The sequence below is a fragment of the Salvelinus alpinus genome, chromosome 10, assembly GCF_045679555.1.
Source record: "Salvelinus alpinus chromosome 10, SLU_Salpinus.1, whole genome shotgun sequence".
In the NCBI taxonomy this organism is placed as follows: Eukaryota; Metazoa; Chordata; class Actinopteri; order Salmoniformes; family Salmonidae; genus Salvelinus; species Salvelinus alpinus.
Genome location: NC_092095.1, coordinates 30,704,254 through 30,717,542, shown reverse-complemented (window position 1 = coordinate 30,717,542; position 13,289 = coordinate 30,704,254). Strand labels below are relative to the sequence as shown.

Sequence of the window (13,289 nt, the reverse complement as noted above, 5' to 3'; positions counted from 1 at the left end):
CACGCTAGGAACGTATTTCCTTCAACATTTAATGAAAAAAAAGGTGCTTCTCTCTCCCAAAACACAAGTTTTCTGGAAACTTGTGGGCGGAGTGCTGATGTGGCCCACTGCATGCACCTTCGGTAGCCTGATTGGGTCCAGAATGAGAAGAAATCCACACATGCGTCTCTGACCACCTCTTGAAGTGGTCAGACAGATCCGACCACAATGCGACTTTTGCATCTATACCGGTCTTTTTCAATGTGATGTTCATATTCTGATAGGCGAAGTCGCATGTAAGTGTCAAGTGTAGACAGCCTTAGACAGCCAGTCCAGTTCTGATTTGAAAAGAGCTTATTCTGATTGGTAAAATTAAGCCTTAAAGTAATTGTCCGGTGGATCTATTTTAAAAGTTTAAAATTCTGATAACTCATACCCGTATAATGTCGTGACTCATTCTATACTCTATACTTTTTGGCCAAAGCATGAATTGGAGAAAAAACACTTCAAAACCACCACAAATGTGTTTCTGACAAAAAATGCTTTTTATTTCCGCATAAAGGATGAGGAGCTGGCCAATCAGCTGTCTACTCTCATCAACATTTTTTGTTGGTATGCACCCACACCATTCCAACTCAAAGCTGTTTAACATATATATATATTTTAATTTAAAAAATATGTTTTTGGGGAAACTCACCCCATGATAGTTTGACCTTTTCAGTCTTACAACTTGATGTTAAAACCCCCTAGAGTCTATTGATGCACCGGTGTGTTATCTAAATAACATAATTTAAAAAAATCCCATCAAAATCCGTCAGTTTGAGCTAGAGAGATCTAGCATGGGCTACGTCTCAATCCACTTCATCCGCCTATGTCGCCCTTCCGCATCTGCAGTGGAAAGTGGCGGAGCTACAGAGCTGTTTGTCAAACCAGGAGACATCCAGAAAATCGTAGACTCACTAACACAACGGGGTTCTCCGTGTTTTGCTTTGACGTCCACAAGTGTCGCTGGACCAGTCCTAAAGGTAACCCATACAAATGAATGGAGGTAGTTTTGTGCCAACAAAAATAAGGGGTTAAATGTGTTTGTTTAAAAATATATATATATATTCCTGAGCTTTCTTATCTCCTTGATATAGGACAGACACTTCAAAACCTTATTCCTTATGATTTATTTTTGTGCTGTCTTGCTGTTTATGAATGTGTAATTCATTGCGTTTATATGGGCTATAGTAGTAAAGGCCAAGTGTAATATTTTGTCATGCTTTATTTATTATTTGGGGATACCTAAAAGGCTCCTAAAATTCCAAATCAAATAGCTAAATGATCCATGGTATGACCTTAAAACAAATCCATGTCATCTTAGAACCCCCCCCTTTGCTCTTGTAGCATTCTGTAGCATACCATTATCTACTTCCATGGTGCTACCTTGCTTTTTGACTGACCTATATCAAGTTCGGTGTGTGTGTACGCACGTGCGTGGGTCCAAGCCCCTACTTGGCAACTCTGTTGTCTCAAATGACAAATGTTTTTATTAAGTTATTTTCCTATTGCTCGGCTTAATCACAATGGACTGGGCCAGGTCTTATTGAGCAAGGCCAGGTCTGGTTCGTGAGACTATGTAGGACTTTGTATTACATTTTGTTGCAGTAATGTGAATGCAGGTGTATTTTCTCTACAGGAAACTGTTTCTTTTAATGTGAGTATTATTATTTTTTTTACTGTACACATGTATTGCCTTATGTTTTAATATCCTTTTACTTTCAATTTGTAATATTTATCTTTGATTTGCTTTATCAAACTGAAGATCAATTTCAATATGGATGTTGGTTATACCTGTATTGTGTAGTTATGTTGACTGTTTATTCACATCCTTAACAAAAACACTAATGTATCCTACTGTTACTGGGTACAATAATTGAAATGCTGTGTACCTTTCAGTTCTTGTTTTGTGAGCTATTGGATAGACAAATAAAGTGATTATAATTTTTTACAAACAAATCCTTTTTATTCTGAGACTTACATTGCAATAACGGAACAATCAGTGCAACACAGCTGTAAATTGCCTATTTTAATATTTTGTATGTAATATTCACAGTAGACATTGCAAACTAAAATGACCCATGTTCTCTTTCCAACATTAATTTTGGCTGAATGAAATTGTATTAGGCACATGCGCCGAATACAACAGGTGTAGACCTTCTAGTGAAATGCTTACTTACATAATCTTGACCAGTGAGGAATAATAATTGTAGCGCCTGACTCTCAAATGGTGACGCGGGGCGAAAATCTGAGTTATTAATATACCTATACTGATCAAAAATATAAACGCAACATGTAATGTGCTGGTTTCATGAGCTGAAATAAAATGTTCCAAACTCATTCTGATTGGCTGGGCCTGGCTGCCAGTCATGTGAAATCCATAGATCTGGGCCTAATTATTTCATTTCAATTGACTGATTTCATTACGAACTGTAACTCAGCAAAATCTTTAATTGTTGCATTTTGCGTTTATATTTTTGTTCAGTATAGTTTGATATGATGCTGTTTGTCCCATATGACATGTAGGCTATACCCCCCCCCCCCTCCAACCAAAATCACACATTCAGTGTTATTGGCTCTCGCCCCGTAACCACTTCTTGGCGCATCCCAGGGGTTGTATATTTTGGCCTGGCTATAGGTAATACAAAGTAACGCAGTATGATATTTGGAATGAAAAATTACTTAAATATGTTAGATTGACTATTTTCATTCCCAATGTGGAGGAACTTAAATGTGTCAGGAGTTTTCCTTTGGTAGTGACGTAAACACTGATCTGCACATCATTGGACGTAACAGCGGAATAGTAGGCCTTCAGTTTGAAAGCTACGGTTTGCGTGCTAGTTAGCTACCTACTTCCTTGTTAGTCCAAACTGGAGTGTGATGGCAAGCGTAAAGAAGTTTGTCCTAAAAAGTGAATGTTTTTTCCTTATTTTCAGCACTTTGGGAATATATTTTTAAAGCCGATCTGAGCTGCGATATTCCTCAAGAAACATTTCCTTTCGAGCAGGAGACATTGGGCCTGCTACACTAAGCATGGAATGGAATGCAATTACGAGACACTGCCTAGCTAGCTACAGTTGCTAGCTAGTTAGCTACAGTTGCTAGCTAGTTAGCTCTGGCTAGCCAGCTAGCAAATCTTTGGAATTGCAGACCAGGATTCTAATGATTTGATTTATTTTTCTCGTATTATCAGAATTTAATCTCGAGGTAAACATTGGATGGACTTGTTTGATGAATCCGATGGATTGTCGCTTGGAATAGCTCACTACCAGTTAGTGACTAGCTAGTTAGCTTTAGCTTGCTAGCTAATTTGTAGCAAATGTTTTGTGTGGCAAGGAACATAACACTAAAGACAACTAATATTACCAAAAGTATATATCACATCTTTTTGAAAAATGCCTAACTCTGAGGTGTTTCGCGAGGGTCGGGGAAGAAGCCCGTCGGCACAGAGAAGTGCCAGACAGGAGCGGCGCAGTAACGTTAAACCTGGAAGCGGTGCTACTCCGCACCGAGAGAAACACCGGGAGAAGAGGCGGTCGTCATCTATCCGAAAGAAACACAGTCACGCTAGGGAGAAAGCACAATGGCATACGCCAGATGAACCAGACAGTGAACGGAGAGGCACTCTTTCAAGAGGTGAACTTCGGACTTTAGTGGAATATGACGATGTGAGTTCCCAATCAGAACGCTTTTCTGGGAGCCCTTCGCCGAAACCAGAACCGCATGCTACTATTTTGGTCGACCGACTTAGCGAAGTTGAGTTCACAGGCATGAACGGACCGACATCCCAAGAGAAAAGGTCTCGAAGAGACAGGGCTGTATTGCATCTCAGGAAGGGTGAACAAATCAGTGGTTCATCCGAGAGGAATAGACAAGAGAAGGAACCGAAAAGAAAGGAACGCCAGAGCCGTGAGAGGGACACTTCGAAATCTCGTGGTAGTAGCCTGAGCGCCACCAAAAACAACCGAGACGGTGCGAGAAACATTGACAGTAACGGCAAGAAGACGTCTACAACCTTGGCCCCCATGTCTTTGGACAAAAAGGAGTCTAAACGGCACAAAAGTAAGACGCGTTCTGAAAAGGAGCCCCCGTCTGCGTACAGGGATGCACCACAATCATACCGAGATGACCGTGAAGAACTCGGGGCCTACAGAAGAAGTCCTGGTTTCAAGGCAGATAGCCCACATGGGAAATCGTATTCCTATGGATACCAGTCTCCCAGTGGTAGTTATAATAACCAGTTTATATCTAGAAGAAGCCCCAGTTATGGGAACAAAAGGCTGTCCCCTACTTCAACATACTACAGCCGAGATTCTGAGGTCTATGGTGCCTACAACATTTCAAAGTCGCCCAGTTCATACTCAAGCAACAAAAGAAAGCGGTCTCCAACGAGCCCATTCAACTGGCGCAGGTCTCCAAGTTATGGCCGACATAGTCCATTCGAACAGGGAGAACTTGCTTCAAGTCCCTACGGTACCCGTCGGCGATCACGAAGTCCATACCGAAAGTCACTGAGCCCAAGTCCAGACGTAAGGTAAGCAATTGATCAGAGGTTACTGTACTGGCTGAAAGCGAATTATTAATAGGTGTTACCCTCCTGAATGTATTATATATATATTTTTTTTGAATTTAGTAGTACTGAGAGAGAGATATGTACATTTGAGGGCAGAATCTGGATCACCCAAGAGAGCAAAGCTTTGTGAAACTCATTTAGTACAACTGTTTTACTAGATTGTGATTCAGATTGTAATGATGCCTTCAATGCCACTGAAAGTGTTTATTTGCCATTCCAGTAGTCTGCTAAAATAGCACTTATTAGACAATACGAACATTTTAAAGAGACACAGCATACCAATTGGCACATGTTTTTCTGTTGCTTATTAGAAACATTTGATTTAATTCTTGGTGTGTTTCCTGACCGACTCTGCATTTGGTTAATGATATGTCACCCATGAGACACTAGACGCGGAAGCCTATTTTACTTCCTCAAAATAACCATAATGAATCTAAGAACTCAAGAAATCTGTAATTTTGTTGTTTATGCCGAGGGTGTTTGTTGTGCAATTTTACATGTAAGGTGTTTGCAGTATTTCTCAAGTAAAGAAAATGTGTGACGTTATCTTATGTAAACAGAAGTCGGAGCTGCTGGGCAGGTCTGTCTCACTGTCTATGCTATTGGATAGAAAGCAATCACAGCTGCTATTCACCCCATGTTGGAGGAGAAATGGACATTGTTCAATCTAAATCCAGCCTTCATTTACCTGTTATGATGCATGGATATTCCAAACTCTTTTATTTTTGTTGTTGAGGATACTGACTTTATGACCAAAATTATCCTACTTACACTCTGTAGGCAATTCTGACACTAGAGTAACTGTTTCTGGCTAATCGACGCCACACAGACCATTTTCAAAGGGATTTGTTCCTTTTTAAAGGCAGTCGCTCTTTAAAGGGAACTTTTCTCCTATGAGAAATTCATGTGTCTCTCCTTTCTCCAGGCGATCTGGCAAGTCTCGAAGCAGGAGTCCGTATTCCCCCTCGAGGCACTCCCGCTCACGCAGCCGCCACCGACACTCTCGCTCCCGCAGCCGGCCCTCCAGCCTCTCCCCCAGCACACTGACCTTCAAGAGCAGCCTGGCGGCCGAGCTCAGCAAGCAGAAGAAGGCCAAAGCTGCCGAGGCAGCTGCCCGGGCCAAGAGCTCCAGTAACACCTCAACTCCCACCAAGGTTCCCTCTGCAGGCTCCCACCAACCCAGCCCCAAGACCAACCACGCCACTAAGAAGGGCCCCAGGACCCCTGTGTCGAGCCAGCCCCAGTCCCCCGCAGACAGGACTTTCAAGAGGAGCACAGAGCCCCCCAAGCCCAGCAGAGATAGAGATGTGAAGGGAAAGGATGTCCCCTCGGTGCAACGAGACAAGAGGAAAGTACCAGCATCTGGACAGGGCAAAGAGAAGGAGCGAGTCACTGCCCCAACTGCCTCTACACTGACAGCTCTACACCTGCCCCTGAACATCCTCGAGCACTTAGCTGGAGCAGACAGGTAATCGGAACATAATAAAGAGTTTTTATGATTAAGAGAACTCATACATTTTTTCACTCTCATACATGCCTTCCCCTCTTTCCATAGCCTAACTTCTCATCTTATCTTCCTCCCCTGTGCAGCTTGAAGGACGTCTTACCATCGCTATCAGGGAAGAATCCAGCAGAGCGTCAGAAGGCACGCCACCTCCTGAGCGACCTGCCACTTCCTCCCGAGCTACCCACAGGCGCCTCCTCCCCTCACAGCCCATATGACGAGAAGAAGACCACCACGCTTCGCCGCAGGCCCAAGTATGTCTGGGCCCCTTGACTTTCCATGTCTCACCCTACCACGGCAATGGCCTATGCTCCTCAATAAGCTCTACTGCCTGGGGTTGAGAACCACCGCTTGACCTAATCTCTTGTTGTTGTTTTTTTTTTTTTTCAGGATCTGCGGCCCACGCTTTGGGGAGATCAAGGAGACTGAGATCGATTGGGGTAAACGGTGCGTGGACAAGTTTGAGATCATCGGCATCACAGGAGAAGGCACCTACGGCCAGGTGTACAAGGCAAAAGACAAAGATACAGGTGATGACTACTAAATGCTTACGATGTATTATTTTACCATCAACATTTTAACCAAACAGAATAATCTGTTTGGCAAACTCAGACTCTTGAATCAAAATGTTAGTCTTTCTATGCCCAGGGTAACTATTATGTATGAAAAGGTATCTTCTAATATCCTCTGCCCTTTATCTCTATCCCTGTGGTGTAGCTGAGATGGTGGCCTTGAAGAAGGTGCGCCTGGACAACGAGAAGGAGGGCTTCCCTATCACCGCCATCAGGGAGATCAAGATCCTCCGCCAACTCAACCACAAGAGCATCATCAACATGAAGGAGATAGTCACTGACAAGGAGGACGCCCTGGACTTCAAGAACGACAAAGGTCCGTATGGCAAACCCACTGAATTATCATTTTGCATCCTAAATGGCACTCCATTCCCTACATAGTGCACTACTTTTGACCAGGGCCCTATGGCAGAGGTTCTATAACTTTTTAGGGCCGGGGACCCCTTTTGTGATAGCAATCAGATGAATCAGCTGTTTAACCTTTATTTAACTAGGCAAGTCAGTTAAGAACAAATTCTTATTTACAATGACGGCCTACTAAAAGGCAAAAGGCCTCCTGTGGGGACAGGGGTTGGGATAAAAAATATAATAATATAGGACAAAACACACATCACGACAAGAGAGACGACACAACACTACACAACAACATAGCATGGCAGCAACGCATGACAACACAGCATGACAGCAACATGGCAGCAGCACAAAACATGGTACAAACATTATTGGGCACAGACAACGGCACAAAGGGCAAGAAGGTAGTGAGATAAAAATAGCATACAAGGAGTTTTATGTCTTTGGCAGTGCAATGGGAAATGAACCAAGTCTCGGGCCCTAGGAAGGAATATAATATATAATATAAGGCCCGCCTCTTGGCATTGGGAGAGAATTTTGCAGTTGTTCAAGCTAATATCCTCCAATTCTACACATTTTGCATTGAGGCAGCGGGAACATTTAATAGTTTTAAAGCTTAAATTGCAATGCGTTCTATGTTTTTTTTATTTTTATTTTGGGGGGGGGGTAGAAGATTGCCGATTTGAGTTGAACATTTTATAATTGGTCGACAAAAATTGAAAATATCCCTGTGAGCCTCCTAGGCCCATGTTGCCCAGGGTTAAGAACACATTGTAGATTAATAATATTACATTGTATTACACCCCCTAAACTTATCCCATGGATCTCTTGGCCAAAATGTACAAAAATATATATTGATATATAATTTTTAATTGTTTTAATATTTTTAGATGCGGTACCCCACTTTGAGAACCCCTGGTCAAAAGTAGTGCCCTATATAGGGAATAGGGTGCAATTTGGGATACAGACCCATGTCTACATTGTTTCTCCATGCATTTGTTCTCCTTTTACAGGTGCGTTCTACCTGGTGTTTGAATACATGGACCACGACCTGATGGGGCTGCTGGAGTCTGGCCTGGTCCACTTCAACGAGAGCCACATCAAGTCCTTCATGAGGCAGCTGCTGGAGGGCCTCGACTACTGCCACAAGAAGAATTTCCTGCACAGGGACATCAAGTGCTCCAACATCTTGCTTAACAACAAGTGAGTGCTCCTCAGGATAGCTAGCCTGCTGGTCCCAGATTTGTCGGTGCTGTCTTGTCAACTCCTATGGTCATTATCACACCAAAGCAGATCTGGGACCAGGATAGTCAAAGAATGAAAAACAATTTATATCCGCTGCGGAATCAGTAGAATTGTTTGACAGAAAGGAGTCGGAAGTCACGTTAATGCTGTGTTCTGTTCTCTACGCCAGGGGTCAAATAAAGCTGGCAGATTTTGGACTGGCTCGACTTTATAACTCTGAGGAGAGGTAAGTGTCCCGATATGGCTTAGAGTTGATTGCTGCCAATAGTTGTTCGCTTTTCAGAAGTATTACTTTATCTATGACTGTTTTACTTCATCAAGCATATTGGTCTCAACTGTGTTTTGTTGTGGATGATGATATTATTGATACTTATGCATTTTTCTGTTCCTGTCTTGTAGCCGACCGTACACCAACAAGGTGATCACCCTGTGGTACAGACCCCCAGAGCTTTTACTGGGGGAGGAGAGGTACACACCTGCCATTGATGTGTGGAGCTGCGGGTAAGAGACACACCTACGTTTAGTTGATTAGGTGTGGTGTTTCACTGGCTGATATTCATGATTCTTAAACCGAGGACAGATGGTTCTATAAAGAGAATCATGCATTCACCCTGTTTTTGTCTTAAATCAGGTGCATTCTGGGGGAGCTTTTCACAAAGAAGCCCATTTTCCAAGCCAATCAGGAGCTTGCCCAGTTAGAGCTGATCAGGTACGTTGTGGTCCGAGAAGGGTACTATAAATCCCTACATTTCTTATCCTCGGTATCCCTTTTAACGGTCTGAAAGACCTTCAGCTATCTCGTTGGACAGTCTTCTTGTTAGGGCGTGATATTTTACTCTGGCCTTTGGCTTTTCTCCCTTCCAGTCGTATCTGTGGCAGCCCCTGCCCCGCTGTGTGGCCAGATGTCATCAAGCTGCCCTACTTCAACACCATGAAACCAAAGAAACAGTACCGGCGGAGGTTGCGAGAAGAGTTTGCTTTGTGAGTTGATCTGCTTGTTTGAATTCAGTAATTGGGCTCATCATTGGTGTATGAAAATAATGTTATTATCCTTTGGCTGTGTTTGACTAACCACTTCATCTTTCTCTTTGGTCAGTATACCACCCTCTGCCCTGGACCTGTTTGACCACATGCTGGCGCTGGACCCCAGTAAGCGCTGTGCTGCCGAGGCGGCGCTAAGCAGTGAGTTCCTCAAAGATGTGGACCCAACCAAGATGCCCCCACCAGAGTATGTTTGGCCAAAGGCGTTTTACTTCGTAGTCTGTGATTCATTACTGTAGAATATCATTTTTGTGATGACCCACCCTTTGATATCCTTATTTCCATTTTGTCTCCTGTCCTCTTCCCATCTCTCTCCTCCAGTCTACCCCTGTGGCAGGACTGCCACGAGTTGTGGAGTAAGAAGCGGCGGAGGCAGAAGCAGATGCCAGAGGAGCTGTCAGCCTCCAAGGCTCCCCGTAAGGAGCTGGGGCTGGGAGACGACAGTCGTAGCAACACCCCCCAGGGCTTCCCTCCGCCTGGGGGGCTCAAAGGCCAACCTGTGGCTGCCTCAGCCCTACTGGGTGAGTGAATGAGCCTTTAGTCTAGTACCGCAAAGCCACCCCTCCATACTGGCCTCACACCTTATCAGTTACACACTCACTTTAATGGCTTATATTGCAACGACTAATAACAACTTGGAGTGAATTAAGAGGTACTTTTTAGTAAATTGCTAAAATATATTTTCTTTGTCTCCAGTAGACTCAAAAGCTCCCAACTCCCAACTGACTCAGGAACAGCTGGCGGTCCTCCTCAATCTGCTCGGCCAGTCCAAGAGCGCTGTCAACCCGGCCCAGATTGCCAAGGTCAACCCCGAGACTCTACAGCAGCTCTCCAAGGTCCTGCCGCCAGAACACTCCGACTCCGACCGGCCTCCAGAGCCACATCCTCCACTCAAGCCCCACAAGCTCCCTCAGTCAGGTGGAGCACCCCGCACGCCCCCCATGCCCAAGCCCCCATCGCCGCATCCCTCGTCGGCATCGCAGGGTAAGCCTGATGGGGAGGCGTCGGCAGCCACCCAGACGGCAGTCACCATGCTGCTGGCCCAGCTCCTCCAGGCCCAGCAGAGGCAGGAAACTGGCGATGCAGACGGCACAAACGCACCAGCAGGAGGACCCCCTCCGCCACCCTCTGAGCTCAAGCAGCCCCCAGAGCCTATCCCTGTCTCGCCAGGTATCTACTCATATAGAGAATATTGTGACGTATTTATAACCTCATTTTTTGCAAGCAGAAATTATGTGTATAGACTTGTATTCCACTGCTGTGACTATCCAGTAGGATTATCTGTCTCAAATTCTGTACACAATGGTTTTAATTTTGGATATCCCTATGGTAGAATACGAACTTGCAAAGTAGGACGAGAACTATCCCTTTGCTTTGAACTAACATCATGTCTTGTGTTTTCCCCCTTAGTGTCCGAGGGGAGCGGAGTTTCCTCCAGACCCATCCTCCCCCCCGACCAGAGACCCCCTGAACCACCCGAGCCCCCTCCCCGCTGCGAGGACTTGGACTACCGGCAGAAGATGGCGCATAAGATGGGCCACCTGCCGCCTATGCCAACCTCAGGTGGAGCTGGTGAGGGAGGAAGGCTCCCGGAGCCAGACTACCCACCCCACCCCGGCACAGAAGGACCCAGCTATGGCGGTGACTACAGCCGCCCACCCCCTCCACCCTTCCCTCCTGCAGGTTTTGGCGACTGCTACATGGGCCACATGTTGGGGGGTGGCCTGCCCCCCCACAACCTGAGGGAAGTGTTCAGCAGCAGCACTCAGCAGTCCTCGGCTACCGGGTCCCTGGCCACCTCACTCCAAGAGCCCTTCCCTTCAGGCAGAGGTGGAGGTGTTAGCAGCATGGTGTTCAGCGGTGACAAAGACCATCGCTTTGAGTACAATCACAGCCCCTCCTTGCCTGTGGAAGGGAAGCCCAACCCCACCAGCATCCACCTCTATAACCATGCTACCCCTCCCCCGCCCATACCTCCTCCGGGCCAGTCCTGGAGCTCCCCTTCCCAGGCTGTGGCCCCACCTATGCCCCTTGGCTTCAACCCACATGTGAACTCAGCAGCCATGCGAGGACGACACCTCCCCTTCTGATTGGCTGTGGCATAGTGAATGGGCGGGGTATGATGGACACCTCAGACTTGTGGACTCAAAAGAAACTGAGCCCAAACCCTCTCAGGCTAGACCAGAGGGATCTGGAAATGCACACTTGATTTGTAATAATAAATACAAAAATATGTGTAAAGCATTGTATTCCTCCTGTATCTGGAATGTGGGGTATGTTGCAGAAGGGGGGTTGTATAGAGGGGGCTTTTTTTGCTCATACTGTTTCATATTGTTTTTTTTGTTTGTATTCTACTACTCTCTTTTAAATTAAGCTTTTACCTTTTTTGAGTGTACATTTACCAGGCTAGGTATTGCTTTTAAATATGTACCCAAGCCTTTCTTTTAATTGCTTCCGAGCAGACTGTTTTGCACTACTGACTAAAGTAGGCCAGAACGATTTAGGTATGAAATGAGTTTTTAGAAAATTACCAATGTTTTTTTATTTTGGGCCAAGCATATGTTGAAACCAGGAGGGCTCAGTTGATTGGGCTCCTGACTTGAAGGTGGAGTTTGTTTTTTGAAGAGGATTGGCTCCTGAAAGACTGGCGGCACATGGGTGACTGCAGTAAAACTGATAGCTACTGATTGACTTGATGGAGGAAGGCCATGTTCACTTTAATTTTCACAAGCCCTCTGCCAATAGCCATTGTAAAACAAAAGGAGACATGTAACCCAACTTAAAAAATACTTTTTGTACTAAAATGTTTTTTTGGCGGGGGGGGTCATATGTTTATTAAAGAAATGGCAACAATGGTTTTTTTTGTGTCTTACTTTGACTGTCGATCATCAAAGAATCATACCTGAACATGTAGAACAGACTAACCACTGGAGGACAGTGCACGCCAACCAACTACTGAACTGATATTTGTCTATTTTCTGATGTAAAACATTTGTAAATTGATAGCATACTAGAGAAGATCAACTAATGAAGGACATACATGTTTTTTTTTATTTTTCAACACAATACTATTTTTGGTTGGAAGGTTGGCTGCCAAAAGAAGACATGGATGACGAAGGCAGGAACCACCTGAAAGGAAGTCATGAAAACCACCCAGAATAAGAGTTTGCTGGAGATGCACCGTTAAGGCCCTTTGCTCCTCTAAGAGCTGAAAGGTATAAGTCATTACTCTGTTAGAAATGTCTACAAATCCCAGGCCTGTGAGGGAGAAATAGGCATTAACCACAACTGACTTCAGCCATACTCCATTGTAAAGTAATCTACAACTACACATTTCAAGCTGAATAAATGAATACGATGAAATCTATTTCTTCAGATGCTGTCGATATTGCTACATCTATTTCTGGGTAGTTACTATAGCATAAGGGTAGATTATATTGATGTTGCTGCCTACACCCAAGAGTAATACTTGGTTGCACAGGCTTTGGCCAAGATATCTTCTGACAAATGCTTCTTGTAGCTGTCAATGAGTTTGCTGCACCTTTCTACTGGAAGTTTGGCCCGCTGTTTTCAGATCTCGGCATAGGTTTTCAATGGGATTCATATATGGACTCGACACTGGCCACTCCAGAACAGTCCAGCGTTTCTTGAAAGTACTTTTTGATATGTGTTTGGGGTCGTTTTTCTGCTGTAAGAACCACAACCTTCAACAGAGACCCACCCATTAGGGCATGTGTGAATGTTCTGGGGGCCTAACCTACCCCAAAAGTTTGAATACAATGGGAAACCTGTAGGCTGTGAGGTAGTTTTGTGCCTGCAGGAACATTCATGTATGCTCTTTTACCCGATATCATGATAAGCTTTGGTCATATCGATATTGGTACCCACCACTAGTGAACATTGTTTTATGTGTCTCATTCCAAAACAACTTAGACATTTTTACTTCAGATGCATGGGCTACTTCCATTTTCTCGTTGCCTTT

The 13,289-nt window shown here is 44.6% G+C and overlaps 1 protein-coding gene across 2 annotated transcripts; it reads left to right on the top strand.

Moving 5' to 3' along the window:
- Positions 1 to 2,614: 2,614 nt before the first annotated feature.
- On the top strand, positions 2,615 to 12,162 carry LOC139531883 (cyclin-dependent kinase 13-like). 2 transcript variants are annotated; one of them, XM_071328817.1, is made up of 14 exons: positions 2,615 to 4,555; positions 5,520 to 6,062; positions 6,185 to 6,352; positions 6,489 to 6,628; positions 6,816 to 6,986; positions 8,035 to 8,224; positions 8,436 to 8,492; positions 8,666 to 8,767; positions 8,898 to 8,975; positions 9,131 to 9,247; positions 9,363 to 9,494; positions 9,629 to 9,828; positions 10,007 to 10,477; positions 10,718 to 12,162. In XM_071328817.1, exons 1-14 carry the CDS (start codon positions 3,417 to 3,419, stop codon positions 11,395 to 11,397), a joined length of 4,188 nt encoding a protein of 1,395 aa, XP_071184918.1. In that variant the 5' UTR covers positions 2,615 to 3,416; the 3' UTR covers positions 11,398 to 12,162. The 2 variants fall into 2 exon arrangements, with proteins under 2 accessions (XP_071184918.1, XP_071184917.1); XM_071328816.1 differs by having other exon boundaries at positions 2,616 to 4,555; positions 10,004 to 10,477.
- The last annotated feature ends 1,127 nt before the right edge of the window (positions 12,163 to 13,289 follow it).

Bases quoted from the DNA above. Each gene is read 5' to 3' on its own strand.
- LOC139531883 (XM_071328816.1), top strand. From the start codon at position 3,417: ATGCCTAACTCTGAGGTGTTTCGCGAGGGTCGGGGAAGAAGCCCGTCG. The intron at 6,629-6,815 runs GTGATGACTACT...CCTGTGGTGTAG, and splicing joins GGCAAAAGACAAAGATACAG to CTGAGATGGTGGCCTTGAAG. The intron at 9,248-9,362 runs GTGAGTTGATCT...CTCTTTGGTCAG, and splicing joins TTGCGAGAAGAGTTTGCTTT to TATACCACCCTCTGCCCTGG.